The 22,578-nt window shown below is 55.9% G+C and overlaps 1 protein-coding gene across 15 annotated transcripts; it reads left to right on the plus strand.

The window, feature by feature from the left end:
* Positions 1-369: 369 nt before the first annotated feature.
* HAUS7 (HAUS augmin like complex subunit 7) lies at positions 370-22,551 on the plus strand. 15 transcript variants are annotated; one of them, XR_005214593.1, is made up of 11 exons: positions 382-536; positions 1,295-1,410; positions 5,808-5,875; positions 7,702-7,763; positions 13,074-13,165; positions 13,447-13,605; positions 13,731-13,821; positions 14,414-14,546; positions 14,887-15,470; positions 15,624-15,738; positions 22,357-22,384. XR_005214593.1 is itself a non-coding variant. In XM_037821861.1 (10 exons), the coding sequence occupies exons 1-10, from the start codon at positions 432-434 to the stop codon at positions 22,375-22,377; spliced, it is 1,125 nt and encodes a 374-aa protein (XP_037677789.1). In that variant the 5' UTR covers positions 382-431; the 3' UTR covers positions 22,378-22,542. The 15 variants fall into 15 exon arrangements, 12 of the variants coding, with proteins under 12 accessions (XP_037677795.1, XP_037677794.1, XP_037677793.1 ...); XR_005214591.1 differs by lacking the exon at positions 14,887-15,470 and having other exon boundaries at positions 15,624-15,827; positions 22,357-22,509; XR_005214592.1 differs by having other exon boundaries at positions 14,887-15,738; positions 22,357-22,391.
* Positions 22,552-22,578: the final 27 nt, after the last annotated feature.

A 22,578-nucleotide genomic window follows, 5' to 3' on the forward strand; every position in this document is an offset into this window, starting at 1 on the left:
AGCTAGCAAGTGGTGGAGCCGGAATGGAGCTCCAGAAGGTTCCCCGCAGCCACGGCTCTGACCGTGGGAAGCGGGAGAGCGCGCGCGGGGCCTGGCCTGCTCCCCGGGCTCCCCTGCGGCCTTCCGTCCCAAAGCAGGAGCGCCCCCTCCCGGAGGAGGCTGTGCGCGCCGCGTCCCCAAAGCCGGCCGCGGACAGAACGCAACCGAGAAGCGCTGGCCTCCGGCCCAATTGCCCCGCCCCCTGGGTGGAGCCGCGGCGCGCGCGGAGCCCCCAGCCCAATGGGCAGGCGCGCTGGGCGGGGCCGGGCCGCACAGCCTCTGACGTCAGCCCAGGCGGGAAGGCGGGCCGCGCCCGGGGCTCCCGCGGGATTGGCACCCGGGCCGGCCAGTGAGCCCGTGGCGTGGGCGGGGCGCGGCGCCGAGCGGGAAACATGGCCGGGCTGGGCTCCCTGGGCTGCGGCGTCGGCCCGGAGGGCGAGGAGCATGGCGACGAGAGCCTGCGCAAGTCGGCCGTGGAGGTGTTCCGGAAGCTGAAGGTGCCGGGGGTCCTGGGGCCGAGCTCGGGGCGGGCGGCGGGTGGCCCCACGCGGCCCGGCCGGCGTCCTCTCCCCCACCCCGCACCCCGCGCCCGGCGGCCCCTGGACGGGGCTCCCGGGGCCGGGTCCCCCCTCCAGGCCGGCACCCCGCGCCGCTCGTCCGTGCACGCCCCTGGCCGCGGCAAGCAGTTCCGGGCCGCGACTCAGGGCCGGCTGTCAGGTGCCAGCGGCGGTCCCTGGGCGCTGAGCTCCTTTGGGGTGCTCTGCCCGTGTTGCGCCCCACCCCCATCCCCCGCCAGATCGACCTCAGCGATCCCACTAGACGGTCACTCCCCAGCATGCCCCACCCCCGCTGTGGTCATCGTGAGAAAACGGGGCTCCCAGAGGTCAGGCCAGCCCAGCCCCTCGGCCCTCCCTCGGGCCGCCCCTTTTCCTTCGGCCCGCCCGCCCCAGGGCCGCCTGGCTCCCCGATCCCAGGCGTTGCTTCTAGATCTGACCGTTCCAGGAGCCCCGAGGGGGGACTGGGGGTGGCAGGCGGGGCGGGGGTGGAGAACACGGGGTGGGGGGGTCTAAGCTCCTGGGAAGATGGGAGCGCACTGGGTATGGCAGAGGCAGAAACCACGGTGGGAGTGGGGACCAGCGCTCCTGTGAGTGAGTGAACACAAACGGGATGATGGTGAAAGGCATTTCAACTCCAGTCTGGCTTGCTAAGATTGACCTGGCCATTTTTTTTTTTTTCTTTTTCTTTTCTGGTCTAGGACCTAGATTGCCCCTTCCTCGAGGGTCTTTATGTCTCGGAACCAAAGACGATTCAGGAGCTGCTATGTAGTCCCTCCAAGTACCGTCTGGAGATCCTGGAGTGGATGTGTGTAAGGTGCCGTCCTCATTTCTTCCCTCTTCCCCTGCTGGGTGTATCTGGGGTGCCACAGAACCCCTCCCGCCCCCTGGCTGACCCCAGGAAGATGGTCTCAGTTATTTTTCATGAGTAGCTATTCTCTCAGAGCTTCCAGACCCTACCATCGGCTCACTGTGGGAGTAGCTGGTTAGTGAAGACGTGCTGGCTACTGAGCCAGGCTCAAAACTGGGGTGAAAAGCCCCCCTGCCCCCCAAAAGCCAGCGGTGCAGGGGCTCATCCTTTGGCCACCTTGCTGAAGGGCTGAGCTTGGCTGTGCAGCAGCTTTCTTGGCATTTCAGAGCTGGCAGGGTGGTGATGGGCAGCGCCAGGCCCTGGGCCTGCCCACCTGGAGCCCGGCTCCCTGGGTGGCCTTTGAGTGGCACCAGCCTTGGCTGGCCCAGGCCCATGGGCTGGCACTGCGCCAAGGCCCTGTTTCTGGGCCTCCAAGCTGGGGCCCAACGTGGTGTGAGGGCCTGGCAAGCAGCGTGTGTGCCAGAAGCAGAGCCTACCCAGATGGCAAGGGGAGTTGGGCCAGTTGCCCCCCGAAAGGAGGCAGAAAAGACCTAGAAAGCCCCATGGAATGTCTGTTTCTTGGGAACACCATGCCCCCTGCTTTCTTGCAAACAGCCTCAGACGTTCTCTCCCTTGGCGATGCAGCCCCTGAGCTGATTGCCAGCCTCAGAGGCTCCCGTGGAGGGCTGGCTCGTGGGTTTTGTGTGATCCCCACAGGATTGGCTCTGGGCTGGGTGACCTTGGCATGAGCTGAAGGAAGGAGGAGGCCTTTTCAGTTTTCCAGCAGCTTCTCCCACTGCTCTCCAGCCCCCTCCCCAGGCCTCGGCACACTTGTTCCCTCATCACCTTTTGCTTTTTCTCGCATTGTTTCTGTCTGGAAACATTCTGTGCACTCCGAAACATATTCCTTTTCCCTCTTGGGTGCCCCCCCCCCCCCAGAGTCCTTCACGCGTTGGTTCTGCCGTGGCCTGCTCTTGTGTCCGGCCCTCCAAGAACCAGGAGCTGCCGGTGGGCAGGCACCAGGCAGGACGCCCCTGTACAGCCCCAGGCCCTGGCACGGTGCCGGCCACACAGTGGGGACCTCCCCCACAGCTGTGGGATGCCTGGCAGACACGAATGGGTGACCTCCGGGAGCTGGGGGGTGAGCGGGGCAGGAACGACCCATGCCTGGGCAGTACGGGCCAAGTAGCCATGGGAGCTTGCAGCTCGGGCAGCTCACGTGGGGCCTTGCAAGCCACGCGAAGGCCGTTCAGCTTTGTTCTCCCAGCAGGGCGAGCACGGCAGGATTTTTGCCAGGGAGAGGCAGACGTCAGTTGGCATTTTTGCCTGGTGACTCAGGCTCTGCGGTGGGTGGATTTGGAGAGGAAGAGGCTGGAGGCAGGGAGGCCAATCTGGAGGCTGTTGCAACAGCCCGGGGGAAGAGATGGTAGAAGCCTGTTTCTGAGTGGTAGACGGCTTGTGTGACAGTCACTTCCTGCCCGGAAGGGACAGAGCCTGTTCCAGGAACCTGGGAGGAAGAGACTAAGGGGGGTGGGGGTGGGGGGGTGGCACGGGCAAGTGCTAGGGTCTTGAGTGAGCTCCCAGAAAGAGTGGGGCCAAAGCCACATTTTGGAGAGGCTCTCGTGGCGGGGAGGAAGGCACAGATGGGGCCAGGACCAGACAGAAGCCGGGGCTGGTGGCAAATCGGATTTCTCTGCAGCCAGGAAGGGAGGGATGGGGTGGGGAGGCTACAGCCCTACCCCCCAGATGCTTCTCTAAACACAAGACGTCCAGTGCACAATTGATTTTTATGATCTGAAGCTAGCATTACAAAAGGATTGGGCAGATTTCAGTTCACCCCCAAAGTCACGTCTGCTTTCTTTTCACATGGCTTCTTTGCCATTTAGGTCCCAATTCAGGGTCCCCATGCTCGCGCCCTCTCCTAGGGGAAGCTGGGAGGTGTCCCCAGCATCAGCTGGGGGTCTCGGCATCACAGCTCTGAGTGGCCCTTGGGCCAGGCGTTTGCCCTCATGTAGCGCCAGAGGCAGAACCACAGGGAGCCCCAAGATGCTGGGTTCAAGGCCACATGCATTTCCTTGGCCCCCAAAGAGCTCAGGTTTCTTTCAAGGCCTCGAACACCATTAGTTGCCGCTCCGCTCCTGGCTGAGTCAATAGGATAAACTGTAATTGCAGCCATTTCCGAGGAAGGTCACGTAAGTTTTTGTGTCCTTGTGTTTTAGCAGGTTGGGGCGGCTTGCTTTCGTCCACCCCAGCAGATCAGCGAGCTCTCCCCGCCCCGTCTGCCTTGTCATGGGAATGGCACCCGGCAGCCAGCCTCCTGGCACCGCACCGGGCAGGGCCTGTCTTCTTTGCCTCCCTTTTTGTCCCCAGCTCCACACGCTCAGGTGGGTGGGTGTCTTAGGAAGACGTCAGGACAGGCAGGGCCTCCCTCTTTGCTGCAGTTGTTCTGGAATGTGGGGTCCTGGGGCCTCAGGCTCTAGGGTGGTCCCATCAGCTCCCAGCTTGGTCAGGGCACATGGGGCCCAGGGCGCAGGAGTGTGGCAGCACAGCCCGGGGAGGGAGTGCGGGAGCCTCACGCCTGATAGGTTTTTGATGGGGAAGAGAAGAGCTCAGAGCTCAATGGGAGACAGTTTTGTTGTAGTCATGCCCAGGTGGGCTGAAGCCTAAGATGGCAACAGCCCCAAACAAAGGTGGGAGTACAGTTTTACAGCTTTTTGGGAAGGAGGGTGGGGGAATAACTGTTGGTGGGTAACACAGAGAAGTAAGGAGTTGAGTCAGGGGATTGGTTTGCTCAGGGTAGGATAAGGCGTTGACGTCAGGGGTGTGCAGGGTCAGCATCAGCGGGATTATGTTGCGGGTGGGGTTTTGCCTAACAACACCCCTCTCCACGGTGCCGCCCCCTGCCCCCTTTCCCACCATGCTCAGCGGGCAGTCTGCTGGGCTTGCTTCCCAGCCACGCACACTGCGGTCTCGGACCAGCCCTGGCCCCAGTCCCATCATTCCCTAGGGCCTCTGTGGGGAGCCGGGCACCGAGCTGGGGCTGTCTCTTCTCTCCCTCCAGGAGCCCGGCAGAGCAGGCGGCCCAGGGGGCCTGGGCATCGCAGATTTTGCCCTCTGAAGGTGACACGCTTGGGAGCGGCCGCTGTCTCGTGGGTTTGTGGGGGACAGTTGAAGCTGGGGGCTGGGGCTGCGGCCACCGCGGCTGTAAACCCAGAGTTCCCAGACGGTGCAAGCAGGGCTTGGCAATCCTCATCTGCAAAGAGCCAGAGAGTCAGTATTTTGGGCTTTGGGGGCCGTACAATCTCTGTCATGACCCTCCTCTTACCGGATGGTGCTTTTGCAAAAATCCAAGCCATCTTTTATTAACTTGACGGAAGAGCTAATCACCAACATTTACTCCCAGCAGATCCCTGCACAGTGCCTCAGTTTCCCAGGGCTGCCCTAACCAAGTACCCCACGGGTGGTGGCTTCTGACACCAGCAGTTTGTCCGCCCTCGGTCTGGAGGCCTGGGGCTTGGAGCCGAGGTGTTGGACAGGGCTGGCAAGTCGCTGCCTTCTCTGCCTCACTCATCACGTGGCCTTCCTCCCGCTGACTCTCCCAATTTCCTCTTTTCATGAGGACACCAGCCATATTGGATCCAAGGCCATCTTAGTCCAGTAGGACCTCATCTGAACTTAGCTGAGTCCATGTTAACGGCCTTATTTCCAAACGAGGGCACATCCTGAGGTCCTGGGGTTACAACCTCAGCATATCTCTTTGGGGTATGTGGGGGACATGACACAAGTCAGTCCATAAGCCACAAGGCAGAGGGCGGCCATGGGCGTGCCCGGCCCTCAGGGGCTGCAGTGAGCTCTGCAGGGTGAGTCTGCCGGGAAGGATGCATTCCCCATGCCTGGGGAGGGGAGGACCGAAGCCCGTGGGGGCTGCCAGGACCCAGGTGTGGCCGGGAGGGGAGCTCAGCCATGCCCGAGAGCTGGAGCCCAGGGCCTTGTCTGCCGTGTTCCAGACGGACCTGCTCCGTGACTTAAAGCCAACCCCTTGGTGCCTTCCCAGCGATCAGCTTAGAGCTGGGAAACCAGGCGCTGTGAGGAATTCTGGTTTTCGCCTCTTCTGCAGTTTCTCTCTTTTATTAGTTGATGAAATCATTTTCATTGGACTCCTCTTCAAATTCATGTCTCAGAGGTCAGTTTTCTGACATATTTTAGTTTGCGCAAAACAATTTATTGCGGTGGAACTCACAGAACATAAAGCTCAGGGTGTTGACGTGAATGGTCCCTTCCGAGCGTGTGTGGGGAGAGGCCCGTGAGGGCACACTCAGGCCCCGGCCCGGCTCCCAGGCCTGACACTTCACTCCCCCCTGCAGGGTCTGTCCTTCCTCCCGGGACAAGTTCAGCTCGCTGAAGGGGGCACAGCCTGATGTGAAGATCCAAGGTAGGTTCCTTAGGGGCTTGGGAGTCGAGTGGCGGCGTCCAGAGGATTCTGAGCTCAGCTTTCTGTCTGGCCGGTTTTTTTCTTCAGGATGTGCCCCCGCAGTGGTGATGTCCTTGGGAGCTTGCTGGTTGGCTCCCACAGTGGGTTCCCCATGGCCTCTGGCTTTCCGTCATTTCCTGACAGAAACTGTCCTTCGCCTGGTGACGAACACTGGGTGAAGGTGAGCCGAGTTTCTGTCCCTAGGATGGCGGCTGGCTCTCCACTTGCGGGATGGTGTGTCTAAAAGCTGATAGAGTTGAAGAGGCCTGGTTTCTCGTGGGCCTGAGTCAGGCGTAGTCGCTCCAGGGTGGGGGAGCTGGACTCTAAAGCCTCGACTCCTGCCCTAGCTGGTGCTGCCAAATCCGTTCTCCAGGTACACTTGTCCTTGGGGCTGGAATGGGCCAGGGGCCAGGGTGTCACCTCTTAGAGAGAGTGGGCAGGGGTGGGCCCTTGTCCTCACGGGGGTGGGGTGGGGGTTCACCCAGAGGCCGGCTGAACCTGGCATCGCAGTGCGCCTTACTCTCTAGCACGTGCTGCCCAGCTGCTAACCTGGCCCCCAGGCTGCAACCATGGCCTTGAGCTCACCATCCCTGGGGAGCCTCCTCACCTGTGAAAAGGGGCTACAAACCACAGCCCAGCCCACCTCATGAGAGTGGGCAAGTGTCAGAGGAGACGGTGGATCTAAACTGGAGGGATCAGGAAAAGGAGCCGGGGTCACAGTCAGTCACAAATTTGTTCCACAGATCTTTCTGGAATACTTCCTCTGTGTTCCATACTCTGAGGTGCTGGGAGTGCAGCACTGAATAGCACTAGCTGGGGGAGACGGGCTAACCAGACAGGGAAGTGAAACTCTTAGTGCACGAGATGGGAGATGCCCATGCACAGAGCCAGGTAACGTCTGGGGCACAGCGAGTTTGCCAGTGCCGAGTGGAGAGCCAGAGAGGGTGGGAGGGCGTGGTGAGGTCAGAGAGGCACGGGGCCAGACCCGGCGGGGCCTCGTGGGCCGTGGGAAGGACAGCGGCCTTGACCGTGAGAGGGAGCTGTGGGAGGGCTGTGAGCCAAGGACGGCTGCCGGGCTGGGAAGCAGGGAGAGTGCTGGGCGGCTGTCGCAGCCATGCAGCTGAGAGATGGTGGTGGGGAGAGCGGGGAAGATTCCAGCGTCCGGTGATGGGAGGGCTGATGGGACTTGCGAGGGAACAAGAGGAGGCAGTGGGGGCACAGCAGGTTTGGTTGTGGGTGGGGGTTCTAATTAGCATCCAGGCAGAGTGTCCGCGTAGCTTCAGTCTTGCTGTGAACCTTCCGACGTGGACAGAAGTGTCACCAGGCCAGTGAGAGTGGGCCTAGCCGGCCCCACGTCCTGGGCTTTCTTGATACACTAGACCGTTGCTCAAAAAGTGCCAAGGGCACCCTGGCAGATGGGACTGAGCCATCCCCACACTGCTCGGGGACTCAGTTTCCCTGTCTGTAAGATGGAGCTACTGCCCCCTTCCTAGGGTTGTGGCAAGATGAAAGGAGTTTGTAATGTGAGAGGCCTTTGGGAAAACCTAAGGAGCAGGACAAACGAGAAGGCTCATTCCTTTCCATTTGGGTCTCGTGAGGTCTCCGAAAGGGAAGCAGGCAGCATATTCCGAAGGGTCCCCGACCTCCGTTGACTCCGGGGACAGCCAAGGAGCACGCTCTCTCAGGAAGAGCCCTGGCAGCCTGTGTGCTGTGGGCTTCCTCATCAACCAGCAGCGTCCTCTCTTGGGCTGGGTGTCGGCAGTAACGGGGGCTTTGTGTTCTGGCAGAGATGGTGAGACTGGGCCATGAGCTGCTGCTGTGTGGGCCGGATGACCAGGAGCTCCTGAAGGTACGAGAGGGCCCTTGTCTGTGCTCAGGAGGGACAGGCTTGCCGCCCGCCGGAGGCCTTGGTGCTGGGGGTGGGGGGCAGGAATGGGGAGGGCCTTTGGGTGCCTGGGTAGGCCATTCTCTAGGTGTCCCCACCACCTGTTCCTTAGACTCCCGGGCAGGAGGGTGGAAGGGGGCTGGTGTGGATCCTTGACTTAGAAAGCCCAAGGGGCAGAGGGCACCTTTTGGTTTGATTGATTCGGCCAGGTGCCACGGTGAGTATTCACCTGCCAGGACCTGGCACGCCCACCCTCGGCAAGGGGTCCTGGCCTCACCGCCATCCCATAGGGAGGTGACAGGCAACGGGCCCAAGGTCAGATGGTGGCAGAGCCGGGCCTCAAGCCTAGGCCCCTGGCTCCCGCGCCCATGCTCTTTTCCTCTATACACAGGTAGCCCTCCCCTCGCCCCCTGCCCCTATCACGGAAAGAAATGCCACCCCCTACCCTTTACAATTTTTTTTTAAAAAGTCTTAAATTACAAATCCACAGGAAGTTGCAAAGAAATGTCCAGGAAAGCTCGGTGCCCCCCTCACCCAGCTCCCCCCAGGGCCAGCGTCTTGCAGAGCCATAGATCAATATCACAGCCAGGGAAATGACCGCGGCACCATCCGGGGCGCCTTCAGATTCCACCAGTTGTGTGTGCGCACGTGTGTGCATGTGTGTGTGCGCGTGCAGGTCTGTGCAGGTTCCTGTCCCCACCCCCACGGGCGGGCTGCAGGCCCGGTCCCCCGACTCCTCTGCGCGGCTCCCTCGAGTTGCTCTTTCCCAGCCACGGCCGCCGCCCCCCCCCCCCCGTCCCCTCCCAGCCCTGGGCAGCCACTAATCTGTTCTCCATCCCATCATTTCGTCATTTGGAGAACGGCACAGAGATGGAGCCAGATGGTGTGTAACTGCTGGAGGCTGCCTTCTTCCACCCTGGAGAGCCACCCGGACATTGCACTTTATCAGTCGTTGGTTCCTTTTATTGCATATAGTTGTTGTTCCAGTTTGCTAATGCTGCTCTTTTGCAAAATACCAGAAATGGATTGGGTTTTATAAAGGGGGTTTATTTGGTTACACAGTTACAGTCTTAAGGTCATAAAGTGCCCAAGGTAACACATCAGCAATCGGGTACCTTCACTGGAGAAAGGCCATTGGCATCCAGAAAACCTCTGTTACCTGGGAAGGCATGTAGCTGGCGTCTGCTTGCTCCCAGGTTGCATTTCAAAATGGCGTTCTCCGAAATATCAGTGTTATCTTTCAATGGTCATCTTCAAAATATGCCTCTCCGCTGCAGCTAGCAGTGAGTTCCTTCTGTCTGAGCTTTTATAGGGCTCTAGTGAATTAATAAGACCCACCCTGAATGGGTGGGGCCACATTACCATGGAAACATTCAATCAGAGGTCACATCCTAACCAAAGGTGTCACTCACAGTTGAGTGGGTCACATCTCCATGGAAACCCTGAATCAGAAGGTTCCACCCTAATCAACACTAATACGTCTGCCCCCACAAGATTACATTAAAGAACACGGAGTTTTGGGGGCCATAATACATCCAAACTGCATAGTTGTCATTCCAAGAATGTTACATACATGGAGCCACACCCTATGTGACCTTTGGCAGTTGGTTCTTTCACTCAGCAACATGCCCCCAAATTTCTTGCCGGGTCGTGTTCCATGGCATGGACAGGCCACAGTGTGTTTGGCCATTCGCCCACTGAAGGACATTCTGGTTTGGGGCTATGACAGACAAAGCTGCCCAGGCCATCAGGGTCTGTGTCTCTGCATGAGCGTCACTCCAGGGAGAGTACCCGGGATGGGAACTGCTGAGTCATATAGTTCCTGCGTGTTCAACTCGATCAGAAAATGCCCAACTGTTTCCAGGGCGACTGGAGCATTTTGCATTCCCGCCAGCCGTGACGGAGAGTTCTGGTCTTTCCACATCCCTGGCAAGAATCTCAGAATGACACCTGTGCTGGTTTGGGTGTATTATGTCCCCCAAAACTCCATGTTCTTCAATGCACTCTTGTGCAGGCAGACATATTAGTGTTGATTAAGTTGGAATCCTTTGATTGAGTGTTTCCATGGAGATGTGACTCAATCAACTGGGCGAGATCTTTGATTGGGTAGTTTCTATGGAGGGGTTACCCCGCCCATTCAGGGTGGGTGTGAATTGAATCACTGGAGTCGCAGTATCTCCTCCCGGTTTTAATTTGCAGTTCTTTGATGACTAATAATCTTGAGCATTTCTTCTTGTGCATATTTCCCATCCTTTTCATCTCTTTGGTGAAGCATCTGTTTAAATCTTTTGCCCGTTTTTTTAATTGGGTTGATGGTATGAGAATTCTTATCGTTGAGGTATGAGAATTCCTTATAAATTCTAAATATGAGTCATTTATCATATAGGTGAGTGGCAGTTATTTTTCTCAGTCTGTAGTCTTTTTGTTCTCCAAACAGTGTCCTCTTTTGCAGAGCAAAAGTTTCAAAAGAATTTTATTGAGATACAATATACATTCCACAAAATTTAAAAAGTGAACAACCCAATGATTGTTAGTATATCCCCAAAGTTGTGAGACCATCATGGCTATCTAATTCTGGAACATTTTCATCACCTCAAAAAGAAACCCTGTATTCATTAGTAGTCGCTCCCCATTCCCCTCCCTCACCCCAGACTGGCAACCACAAATCTACTTTCTGTCTCGAAGAATTTGCCTATTTCGGACACTTCAGATAAGTGGAATCACACAATATTTGTCCTCCTGTGTTGGCTTATTTCACTTAGCAAAATGTGTTCATGTTTCATCCATTTGGTGGCATGTATCAGTACTTTGTTCCCTTTTATGGTTGAATAATATTCCATCGTAGATATATACTACATTTATTTATCCACTCATCAGTTGCACACTTGGGTTGCCTCCATCTTTTGGCAGTTGTGAATAATGCCGCTATGAACATCAGTGTGCAAATATCTGTTCACTTCCCTGCTTTCAGTTCTGCTGAGTGTACACCTAGGATTGGAATTGCCGGGTCATATAGTAATTCTCTGTTTAACTTTCTCACGAACTGTCAAACTGTTTTCCCCAGCAACTGCACCAGCAGTGCATGAGGATTCCAATTTTTCCATATCCTCACCAGTGCTCATTATTTTCTATTTTTTCAATAAAAGCCATCCTTGTGGGCATGCAGGGGTACCTCATTGTGGTTTGGATTTGCATTTCCCTAACAGCTAATGATGTTGAGCATCATTTTATGTGCTTATTGGCCATTTGTAGCTCTTTGGAGAAATTGCTATTCCGATTTTTTGCCCACTTTTCAGTCGGGTTGCTTATCTGTCTTATCGTGGCTTTGTAAACACTCTATATACTCTGTACCAGATCCTTATCCGATAATGTGGTTGGCAACTATGTTCTCCCATCCCATAGGTCATGTCACCTCCCTGGTGGGGGGGAGGCCTTAGGGTGCGGTGATGGGCATCCACTTGAGTTCCGAGTCGGTTTACATTAAGCGTTGAAAAGATGACTGTGGCCATGGACGGGAGAGCCCTTGGTGGGCCACTGCAACATCCGGTGCAAGCCTGGGTGCAGGCTTCAGTGGCCATGGTAGCAGAGGAGGCAGGGGCCGTGGGTGGGCTGGGCCAAGCCCACTGGATTCGGTGATGGAATGATTGGGGCAGGGGGCCCCAGGAGCAGGGAGAGGTCTGCGCCCTCATGGGTTCATTCTGCAGACTCTTCCCCAGTGTCCTTGATGTGGCCAGCCTGGGGGTTCCCGGGGGAGGCCTGGCAGGACTCCCTTGGATCTCGGGGGCCTGGGCCACAGCAATCCAAGGAGGCTTGGAAGGGCCGGGCCCATGACCCTGGGGAGCTCACAGGGAGACACGTGCCAGCAGGCCATCCCTGCCAGGGCGGCTCAGTGCCTCCGTCCCGGCCCAACCCAAGGCTAGATCTGCACTGAGGAGGGGATGCGGGGAAGTGTGTCCCCAGCCCAGCCATTGCCCAAGGCCACAGTTGCTCTCGTGCCTCTGGGCTGGTCCCTGTCTAGCTGGCATGTCCCCCCATTGCCCCCTACCCACAGCTGCCCTGCAAGGGGGCTCTGGCTGGCTGGGAGAATGAGGCCGGGGAGCAGGGAGGAGGCCAAGCAGCCAGAGGCAGGTGAAGTTGGGGAGATGGGGGTGTCAGGGGCCCGGGGCTCTAGCTGCAGCCCTGCAGACAGGGAGCCACGCTGCCGACAGGGCGGAGTGGGCACCTTCCCCAGCTCTCCCAACGCCAAAATGCCACCGGGAGCCCCTCAGCCCCTTGGCTGAAGCATTTTGCCTTCAACTCCGACTTTTTAACTTTTTAACATGTAGCTGCTCCTCCTTGGAGGGATTTCTGTGGAGTCCCTGGTGGCGCTGTAAGAGTGAGTTTATTCTGGTATATTCCTCAGCATAGCAGGGCGGTCGGGGGGAGTGCAGTGGGGATAAAGAGCTACACGTTTGGAGGAGAAGGCCCAGCCTCCTTTCTGGAGCCCACGGTCGCCCAGGGCTCTCTGGAGCAGGCCAGGCCTCAAGGTTTGGGGTGTTTGGGTCCCGAGCCCCCTGCGAGCGTCACCTCCCCTTGTGTTCCTGACCCAGCACCCCCTGCCGGGATCCCAGCCACCTCTGAGGCTGGGGGGCTCAATTGGCCTCCTCTGCAGAGCTGCTTCTTGGGGCCCCTGGGCTTTTTCCCTTTGGAAACAGGTCACCTAAGCTGGAGGCCTGGCCAGCTTCCCCCAGGCGGGACAAGCTCGCTGTCCTCCGGCTCACTGTGCTTGGACAGTCGGCTCCTGCCGTCCCCGGCTGGCAGCGGGCTGGGGGTGACTCGGGTTGGAGAATAGGCCTCTTTCTGGACGTGTTCCCTGGGTGGTGGCTACCAGCAGGTCCCCGTGGCCTGTATTCTGCCTTTACAGGCCCTGGCTGTGGGCTTTGTACCCCCTGAGAAGCTGACTTGTGTCTGCAGCAGCACCTTCTGTTTCTGCAGAGCACGTCCCAGCCCTCACTGTATCTGCCTCTCTCGATGGCCCCGTGGCCGCAGTCGGGCAGGGGAGGCTGGATGGCCATAGCTCCCAAGGCCCAGAAAGGAGCAAGGCCTTGCCCAGGGTTACACGAGCAGGTGCACGGTGTGGCTGGGACTGGTGCCAGGGGCCTGGCTGCCCGGGCCACGCCCTTCCGTGGGTCCCCAGCGTGGGGCAGGGAAGCCAGGGGGCCAGGGACCTGGAACATTAGGCTTCAGCCTGGCCGAGGCCCGGCCAGTGGACGAGCGTGTGGCTTTCCCTCCCAGGGCTGCGCCTGTGCCCGGAAGCAGCTGCATTTCATGGACCAGCTGCTGGACGCCATCCGGAGCCTGACCATCGGGTACTCCAGTTGCTCCAGGTAAAGGGTCTGGAAACACCCTCACCTCGGCCCTGCTCCCCCAGACCCTGGCTCTTGAGCAGGTCCATGAGCCCTGGGGGTGGGGGGAGGGGTGCAAGCCCAGGCAGGACCCTCACCTCTTGGGGAGCACCCCAGCTGGCGCCCGAGAGAGAGGTGGGCCTCAGAGAAGCCAGAGCAGCACCCGCTGGCGGGGAGCCGAGCACCCGGGATGCCCCCTGGCCTGGGTGGGCCTCTCGGGGAGCCAGGCTGTGACGGCGGGGCCCTGTGGGCTGGCCTTGCAGCATGGACGAGCACTTCAAGGACACCCGAGAGAAGAGTGAGGTGCTGCTGGAGGAGCTCTTCTCCAGCGCCCACCTGCAGGCGCTCCTGAACCCCGAGTGCGACCTGTGGCCCCTGGATATGCAGCCCCTCCCCGACCAGCAGAGTGACGACTGCCAAAGGTCCGTGCTCCAGAGGGCCGGCTTCCTCCCCATTACCTCAGACAGACCCCCTCTGCGTGCGGCCCTCCGGGTCCCCAGCCTGCGTTGCCAAGTATAGCTGAAACTGTCCCCCTCTCCTCCTGAAGGGCAGCTTTGGAGTCAGAGGAGAAGAAAGTGGCAGAGCTGGCCAGGCAGCTGCAGGAGAGCATGGCCAAGCTCCAGGGACTCCGGGCAGAGGTGAGAGATGGCTGGGGCTGGGGGGTGAGGGCCCCGGGCCCTCCTGTGCGTGGCAGCCGGGCCCCCTTTGAAGATGCCCGGCCTGCATGGGGCAGCTGGCTGGGGCCTGCTCCAGTGTCCACAAGTCCTGACTTGGAGTCCTAGGACTGGGGCAGTTTCCCCGTCCTGCCTGGGGGGTGTTGTGAGGGTTGGGTGAGGTGGCAACTGTGCGGGGCCTGGCGAGGTTCTAGAATGTGACTTGGGCCGTGTGGAGCCGCTTTCTAAGGGATGCTAAGGAAGAATTGGCCTCGGCCCTCAGGCCCAAGCTCGGTGCTTTCTCTCCCCGAATTCCCCCACCCCCCACCCCCAGCTGCCCCGGGACTGGCCTCCTCCTTTTACCAAGGGGGAAACTGAGGCCACAAAGGTAAAGCGATGTGCCTCAGGCCATCTCGTCTAGGCCTCCAATCTGCCAGGCCCCAGTGGCCCTTCTCGGCCCCTGGTCTGGTGGCTTCTGGTCTCGCCAGCTTGAAGGGCCCATGCCTGCCCGTAAGCAGTGGAAACGAGGGTGGGAGGGGTTGGGGGCTCCCAGGGACCCTTTGCTCTGGCCCCACAGTGTTTTTCACAGAAGGCAGGGGCCACCGCGGGCAGGGTCGACATCAGCACTTTGGACCAGAAGCTGCGCCTCGCGGTCTCCGACTTCCACCAGCTCATCGTGGCCTTCCTGCACGTCTACGACCACGAGCTGGGTGAGTGCTGCCACCGTCCCGGCCCCGACCTCCACCCGTGCGGCCCCATCGTCCAGGCCGTGTACCAGACTCTGACTTCCTACAGCCAAGTAAGAATGAGCCTTGCCTCCTGCCCTTCCCACCCGCTCAGCCCTCACGCCCTGCCGGGGCGGGGACAAAGGGTCAGGGCCCCTGTGCCACTGCTGGGGGGAGGTAGGGGCTGATGTGTATTCCCCACCCCAGAGGCCCAGCGCCTCCCGGGGGGTATTTCCTAAGCCAAGACCTTGGCACCAAAGAGGCTGGGGCGTGGGCTGCAGGGGCCTCCCGGCGACTGGGTGCGGCTGCTGTTCTCCGCTTCCAGGTTCCGTCCCTTCTTTTAGTTTCCTGAGACGCCCAGACCTGTCACGGTCCATGTGTTCTCAGGTATGACCAAGAACAGGTGGGAAAGAAGCCGGAACAAGACAAGGGCGTCTCCCGTCACTAACCTAACTACGCCAACATTTACTTATTTCGCAGTCCCTCATTTCAGATCCCCAGATGCCACCCTAAAAGCTGGGTTTTCTTATGATTATTACACTCTCCCCCTGGGGTCCTCTAGGCTTTGCTAGAGGGCAGGTGTGGCCCTTCTCACAGGGCAGATAGGGAAACTGAGGCCCAGAGGAGACCAGATGTGTCCGGCTACAACTTTTTATGAGTTTTGAATGGAAAGACCCTGAGACCTTAAAACATTTGACCAGCCTCTCCCTAGATCCCCACAACAGGGCTATTTAGGGCACGAGCGGCTCCCCACCAGAAAGGCTGCGTTATCTCCGGAGCTTAATTTCCTGGCCGTGCCTTTGGCCCCGCTTGGGTTGGGCACTGCCCAGTGTGATCCGTGGCCTGGAGGAAGGGCACTTGGGTTTGAGAACTCTGAGCGGCATCTCCTCGCCTCTGGCTGCCTTTGGGGTGAATCTCACATGCGCTTGGGGGCTCGGGAGAAGGGGCACAGCCGGTGAGCTCGGGTGGGAGAAGAGTGGCTCCGTCTCGAGGCGGGACCCTCGGCGTTTACTGCCCTCCCTGCCCCTCCCTCCCCGGCCCCCTGCCTCCTTTCCTTCCTAGTTGCTGAACGCGGTCATGGAGGTCACGAGCACTTCCAGGAAAACTGTGGAGATGGTCAGGAAGCAGCAGGGCGAGCTGACCTGCTGGGGCGGTGACAACTCGGTGACCAGCCTGGGTACGTGGGCGCCTGCTCGGGGGACAGGCGCAGGCCTGGCTCAGTGCCCCTTGCTCCGGGCTCGACCGGGACTCCAAGAGCATCTGGGGGTCAGCACCTCACTTTCTTCTTCTTCTTTTGATGCATGAGGTTTTCCTTCCCCCAAAAGGATGTGCTTGGCTGACGATCAAACCGAAACAGAAATCTAGAAAATTGGGATAACCCACAGGCAGGCAGAGATAAACACCTGGCAACCCAGAGATAGAGTCACAATTTTGGTCTCTTTCCTTCCATTCTTTTTCCTACCAGCACTTCTGATTTTTTTTCTTTTTTTAAAAGTTTTTGTTGTGGTAACATATACCACCTAATATTTCCCATCGGAACCACTTTCACATACCTGATTCAGTGGTGGATCTTAAATTCATGATATGTGACCACCATTACGTTTCTTTTTCTAACTTACGTGTAATCACAATGGATGTACGGTTTTGTATGACGTGCTCTCCTTTGACCTCATTAGAAGCATTTCCTTGTGTTCCTAAGTAACAGTCTTACTGCTGCATGCTATTCTGTTCAGTGGGTTCACTGTAATTTCCTTGGCGTATCTTCTGTTATTGAGCCTTTAGGTCATTTTCCATTTTTTTATGATTTTACATAACCACTGTTACACAAGAGTGAGAAATTGGAAACACTCTAAAAGCCTAACATCGGGGTATGGCTTGGGTAATTGAGGGTATATCTAGGTGGTGGGGTAGGATGCTGTTGTTAAAATACTTGCTTATGGTGAGATTTTTATGACGTGAGAAAATGCATATTATAAAAAGTTAAAGGGAAAATGCCGGTTCAAAAACTAAATATACAGTATGAGCTCACCTTTTAAAGGAAAAAAAAAAAAAGATGTAGCAGATATTCTCAAAGGATGTTGATTTTCTCCATGTTGGAATCAGTGGTGGTTTGGTGTTTTTTGCTCATTTGTTTTATTTTGTCTTTTTTTTTTTATTGCTTCGTTATCTTTCTCAGCAGTTTTCAAATTCTCTACAATGAACGTGGATTACTCAGGTTATTTTGCCCCCCTGATTATGAATTATTTAAAAAAAAAAACAGGATGCAGTGCACATGTTTCCGCATGAAATTTTTTCTCCTTTGAAATGATGGCCTCAGGACAGATTTCCCTAGTCGGCTGCAGCCCCTTCCGCCTTTTATTTTACCATTTTCACATTCTCGCTATTGGATGGAGCAAAATTGCATCTTAACCTGATTTTAGTTTAAACTTTGTTCCAAACAATTGTTTTTTATTGTGGAAATATAACACATTCAGCCAAAAAGAATATTTAGTGAGGCGTCTCCTCTCCCAGACTTTTCCCCAGTAACTGCCTCCAGTGACCTTGTCCAGAACGCACACGACCTGCAGATCAGAATCCTCCCTTCCCAAAGGTGACTGCTGGCCTGACTTGGGTGACTGCTATCTCTTTGCCTTGTCTAAGAAGTTTACCTCTCTTTGCCACTGACTTGAGTTTAGCTTCTTTTTAGATTTCCTCTGAAGGAAAGATACCACACAGATTCTTTTGTGACTCACTGCTTTTGCTCAGTGTTATTTTGGGGAGATGCGTGAAAGCCAGGCCTAGCGATATGTCAATGGATGAGCATGGCTGTGTTTCAATAAAACTTTCCTTACCAAAACGGGCGGTGCACCGTAGTTTGCCATCCCCTGCCACAGAGTGTTCCGTTGCCTGGCTGTGCCACGCTTTACCCATTCTTCCGCTGGTGGACATGGGGTTGCACCAGTGTTTGGCTCTTACGCATCATGCTGCTATGAACATTCTAGAATGAGTATCCTCGTGCACATGTGGGCGGGATTCTCTAGGATGTCTTCCTGGGGTAGCACGTGGGTCCTGGGGCAGTGTTCATGTCATCACTGTTACTCATTGCTGCCGTGTCATCCATCCCTGCCGGCAGTGCGTGAGACATCCTGTTCTGCTCCACACTTGGCATGCTCAGACTCTTTCGTCGTTGCCTATCTGGTAGGTGTATGCTGGTATTTCGTTGCATTTTTAGTTTGCATTTCTCTGATACTGCCAAGGTTGCCCGATTTTATACATTGGTGGCCCATCAGCCTCTCCTCATTTGTGAAGTGCCGGTGGAAATCTTAAGGCTCACTCATTTCCCTCTTGGGTTGCTTGTCTTTTTCTCATTGATTCATAGCCCTTTTTATATTCTGGATATTTGATGTATCGCATGTATCTCCTGCTACGCAGCTTATCTTTCCACTCCATTTTTGTGGTGTTTTGATGTACGGTAGCTTTTGATTGACATGTAGTCAAATTCATCCATTGCTCTTTTTTTTGTAATGGCTAGGGCTTTTAGTTTCTTACTAAAGACCTACTACTTCCCTGCTCTAACATCACGAAGCTGTTGTCCTATGTTGTCTTCCAAAAACTTTTACCTTTAGGTCGTAAAACTTCCTGGAATTGATTTTGGGTGTGGTGTGAGGTGAGGTCCAGTTTCATCGTATCCTCCGTGGATACACAATTTAATGAAAATCCCTTTTTTCCCTCCAGAGAGTAATGGTACCATCACAATTATGTATTAAGTGTCCATATATGTGTGGGGTTCTGTGTTCTCTATTCTTTTCTTTTTCTCATCTGCTGTCCCTGCACCAATACCATATTTCAGGACATTAGAAAAGAAACAGCAAAATGAACCCAAAGAAAGAAGGTAAAGCCAGTCCTCCCACCTTGCTCTTTTTTCCATCACCACTGTCTGGTTCCAGAACATTTTCATCAACCCGAAAGGAAGCCCTGTATCCATGAAGCCTTCCCTCTCCATCCCCCTCCACCCCCAGCCCTTGGCCAACACCGATCTGCTTTTGGCCTCCGTGGATTTGCGTGTTCTTGACTTCTCGTGTGAGAAAATCTTACAATGTGTGGCCTCTCGTGGCCTTTCCTTCTTTCACTTAGCACAACGCTTTCGAGGTCCGCCTGTGTTGTAGCGTGCGCAAGAACCTCGTGCCTTTTGGTGGCTGCTTCCTGTTCCGCTGCGTGTATATGCCACTTTTTGTTTCTCCAGTCGTCTGTCGGTGGACATTTGTGTGGTTTCCACTCTTTGACTCTGGGGACTGCTGCTGCTCTGGATGTTGGGGTGCAAGCTTTTGTGTGAACAGGTATTTTCAGTTCCCTTGTGAATACAGGCCTAGGCGTGGGATCGCTGGGTCACGTGGCAACGCTCGGTTTAACATTTGGAGGAACTGCCAAGCTGTTTAGTCCATTTCGTCAATCCTGCCTTTTGGTTGGATTATTTGATCCATTTAAGTTTAATGTGATTCATGGATGGGGTAGGATTTGGGCCTGCCATTTGCTCTTTGTTTTCTATATAGCTTATGTCTTTTCTGATCCCCTGTTCCTCTATTTAGTGTTAAATAGATACTTTCTGGTGACTGTTTTAATACCTCCATTGTTTCTTTTACTTGATGTTTTTTTTTAAAGTTATTTTCATCATGGTGGCCCTGGAGATTGCAATTCACATCTGAACTTAAAACATTCTAGTTTGGAATGATACCAATTTATTTTCAATGGTATATAAATACTCGGGGCCCACACAGCTTCCTCCCTCCCCCTTCATATAAAGTTGTTACTATCACAAATTGCATCTTTATACATTGGGTCTGCATTAATATGTAATTATCATTTTATGCATTCATCTCTTCAATCATATGGGAAATAAAAATACGATAATACTGGCCTTGATATTCACCTAAGTGGTTACCTTTCCTGGTGTCCTTTATTTCTGCATATGACTTTGGGTGACCGTCTCCTGTACTTTCCTTCCAGCCTGAAGGAGTCCCTTTAGCTTCAGGTTTTGTTGATTCTCTCGATTGTTTTCCTATCCTCTATGCCCTCCATGGTTTCCGATGAGAAATCAGATGTGCGTCTTATCGAGGATCCCTTATACATGCCAACTTGCTTCTCTCTGACTGCTTTCAAGATTCTTTCTCTTTGGCTTTTGACAGTTTGATTATAACGTGCCCCCATGTGGATCTCTTTGAGTTTATCCTTGGAATTCATTGAGCTTCTTGGATGTGCAGATTTGTGTTTTTCATCACCACACAGCCAGGCAATTGACAGCTCTGCCTTAGCCTTCGCTTCCAGCTTGGGGGGCGGGGGGGCCTTGAGGTCAGCCAGAGGGGAGCAGGTACCCAGCCTGAGGAGGGGGTTCCTGCTTGACCTTTCCCAGGGGCCTGGTTGCCCGCTTCTCACCAGATTCCCTGGACTGGGTTGGAGCTCTTCCAAGCCCTGTGGACTTCTCAGTCCCCAGCCTTCCCCCCTGCCCCCAGCTTTTCAGCTGGCCTCTTATTTGCCTCAGTTGTTCTCCCCTCTCCCCCATGGTGGCCTTCGCACCCTCGCCTGTCACCTGAGTGGCAGACCCTTGGGAGTCTATCTGCTTTCTGATTGGCCTGTGACAGAATCCTCCATCTCAACATTTCTTTTAAGGTTTAGCCTGATCGCGACCATCACTGGCACCCTCAGCCCCATTGAGCAGAATTGTTGTTAATAAAACACTTGCTGCACAGATGCCCACTCATGTAACCATGGTGGTTAGCAGCTCGCCCGGGGCTGTGCACCCTGGGCTGGCAGCAGTGGTGCGGTTGGAGTCCAAGCTGTGGTGACCGGCCGGTCCCTGCCCCCCGTCTCTACTTTGTCAGCAGAGAAGCCTCCGCTTGCCCTCCAGCTCCCAGGCTCCCCAGTGGGTCTGAGACTTGGGGGGTTCCTCCTCTGCTCTCCTCCCTGCAGTCTCCTTACCTGGCTGGAAAAGAATCATTAGGCTCTAGAGCCACCCAGATAGATGGGTCTGCACCAGACCCACGCCAAAGGCTGGCTGGGACAACCCCCGCACCCCCGTTTCCCCACCTGCCACTGCGGCGCCTCCAGGTTTCTGTGTTACTTCCCCTCCCAGCGTGGGTACTGGGAGCAGGACTCACTTGTGTATGAATGAAGTGAGGGCTCGAGTGACGGGGTGACAGCTGCACACCTGCCCGGCGGTGGGGGGAAGGGGGCTGTGTACCACCGGCTCTGATCAGAGCCAGCGCGTCTCAGTCATGTGGGTGGCAGTGTCGTCTTCATCCGCCCCATCGCAGAATTGTCATCTCGACTGGGTAGATGGGAGCTCCCCCTGGCCCCCCAGTCCTTCCGGGAGCAAAGTCGGCTTGGCTGAATGTTGTCGTAACCCTGACAGCGCGTCGTTGGGCTGCTCTCCGTGGGTCCCACGGGCTCACCCCTCTCCTGGGCCTCCGGGCCGTTCCTCAGCTTGAACCAAGCTGGGAAGCATGCAGGGGAGGTTTTGAGCCGGCTCCAGCCCTTGGTAGCTGTTTGCTCACGAGAAAGTTACTTCCCTTCCCCGAGTCTCCATTTTCTCCTCTGTAAAATGGGGATGTTGTGGTTTGCTAAAGCTGCCGGAATGCAATATACCAGGAATGGATTGGCTTTTACATTGGGGATTTATTAGTTCACAAATTTACGGTTGTAAGGCCATGAAAATGTCCCAATTAAAGCATTGACAGGACGATACCTTCTCTGAAAGAAGCCCAATGGCACCTGGGGTTCCTCTGTCACATGTGAAGGCACATGGCAATGTCTGCTGGGCCTCCCCAGGGTTAGCTTCTGATTTCCGTTGCTTCCTCCAAAATGTCTCTGGGCTTCTGTCTCAGCTTCTCCTGGGGGCAAACTCTGAATTATATCTCTTAGCTTCTCTCAGCCCTCTCCAAAATGTCTCTGCCTTTTATCCTCTTGTGGAGGACTCCAGCAAGGGGATTAAGATCCACCTAAAATGGGCAGGGTCACATCTCCATGGAAACAACCTCATCAAAAGGTCCCACCCACAGTAGGTCTGCACCCACAAGATTGGATTAAAAGAACATACTCTACTCAGGTACATAACAGGTCCAAACCAGCACAGGGGACAAGTGTCCATACACCAGTGTGGCTGTGTTACAGCCACCGTGGGCCACAGCTGGGTTTCTCTGGGAGGTTGCATTTGGCTGAGTCACACTTCCCAACATCCGAAAGTACTTGAGATCAGGAACGCAGGGAGACCTCTGGGACTGAGGATGGGCTGGTGACGGAGTTCCGGAAGCGAGAAAGAAGTGGGGAGCAGTGTGCCAGATGAGGTGTGTGGGGAAAGCCGTGCGAGCCTGTCTGCCATCGGCGGCTCAGGCAGGAGTGCAGAGGGGCTAGAAGCAGGGGCCTGAGGGGGTCTGTGCAGAGGTTGGGGTCCCCCAGCAAGGCTCCCGGCCTGTGTCCCCCAGCGCTGAGGCGGGGGAGACTCAGCAGGCAAGCTCTGGGCTCCTCTCCCCAGCAGGCTCTTCAGGAAGGAAAGGAAGACGCAGATGAACCAGCAGTCTGCCTGGTGGCTGATGGGTAATTCAGCCAAGACAAGAGAATTTTGAAACAAACTGATAGACTCAGTGTTGTATCCAAAATACACCAAGAAGCAAGCCACGTGCAAACCCAGCAAAAAATTTGGGAAATTAAAAATGGTGCTGGGTGGTGTCCCGCCGACCCGTGCCGTCCCGTGGGTCCCAGTAGGGGTCGCCCCTGCCCGGGAGCACCCCTCAGCTGGCTGTTGGTTTTGTTCTTTCCCCCGCAGCCTCCAAGATGCAAGAGCTGACCCAGAAGTACAAGCTGTTCCACGACGCTCTGCAGAAAGGTCCAGAATGAGCGGGAGCCTGGGCAGTCTGCACCCGAAGAAGCAAACTGGGGGGCCCAGAGGTCAAGCCTCAAACTCCTTGGGGGGCAGGAACCCCCCCAAAAAGGAAACCTCTGCTTTTAACCACTTGCCTGCGGCCTGCTTTTTGCTCCTGCCTGGGGT

Source organism: Choloepus didactylus, chromosome X, assembly GCF_015220235.1.
Source record: "Choloepus didactylus isolate mChoDid1 chromosome X, mChoDid1.pri, whole genome shotgun sequence".
NCBI lineage: Eukaryota > Metazoa > Chordata > Mammalia > Pilosa > Megalonychidae > Choloepus > Choloepus didactylus.

Coding starts and splice junctions, on each gene's coding strand:
- HAUS7 (XM_037821859.1), top strand. CDS start 432: ATGGCCGGGCTGGGCTCCCTGGGCTGCGGCGTCGGCCCGGAGGGCGAG. Junction 7,764..13,073: donor ATGACCAGGAGCTCCTGAAG/GTACGAGAGGGC, acceptor TTTCCCTCCCAG/GGCTGCGCCTGTGCCCGGAA. Junction 13,166..13,446: donor GGGTACTCCAGTTGCTCCAG/GTAAAGGGTCTG, acceptor CTGGCCTTGCAG/CATGGACGAGCACTTCAAGG.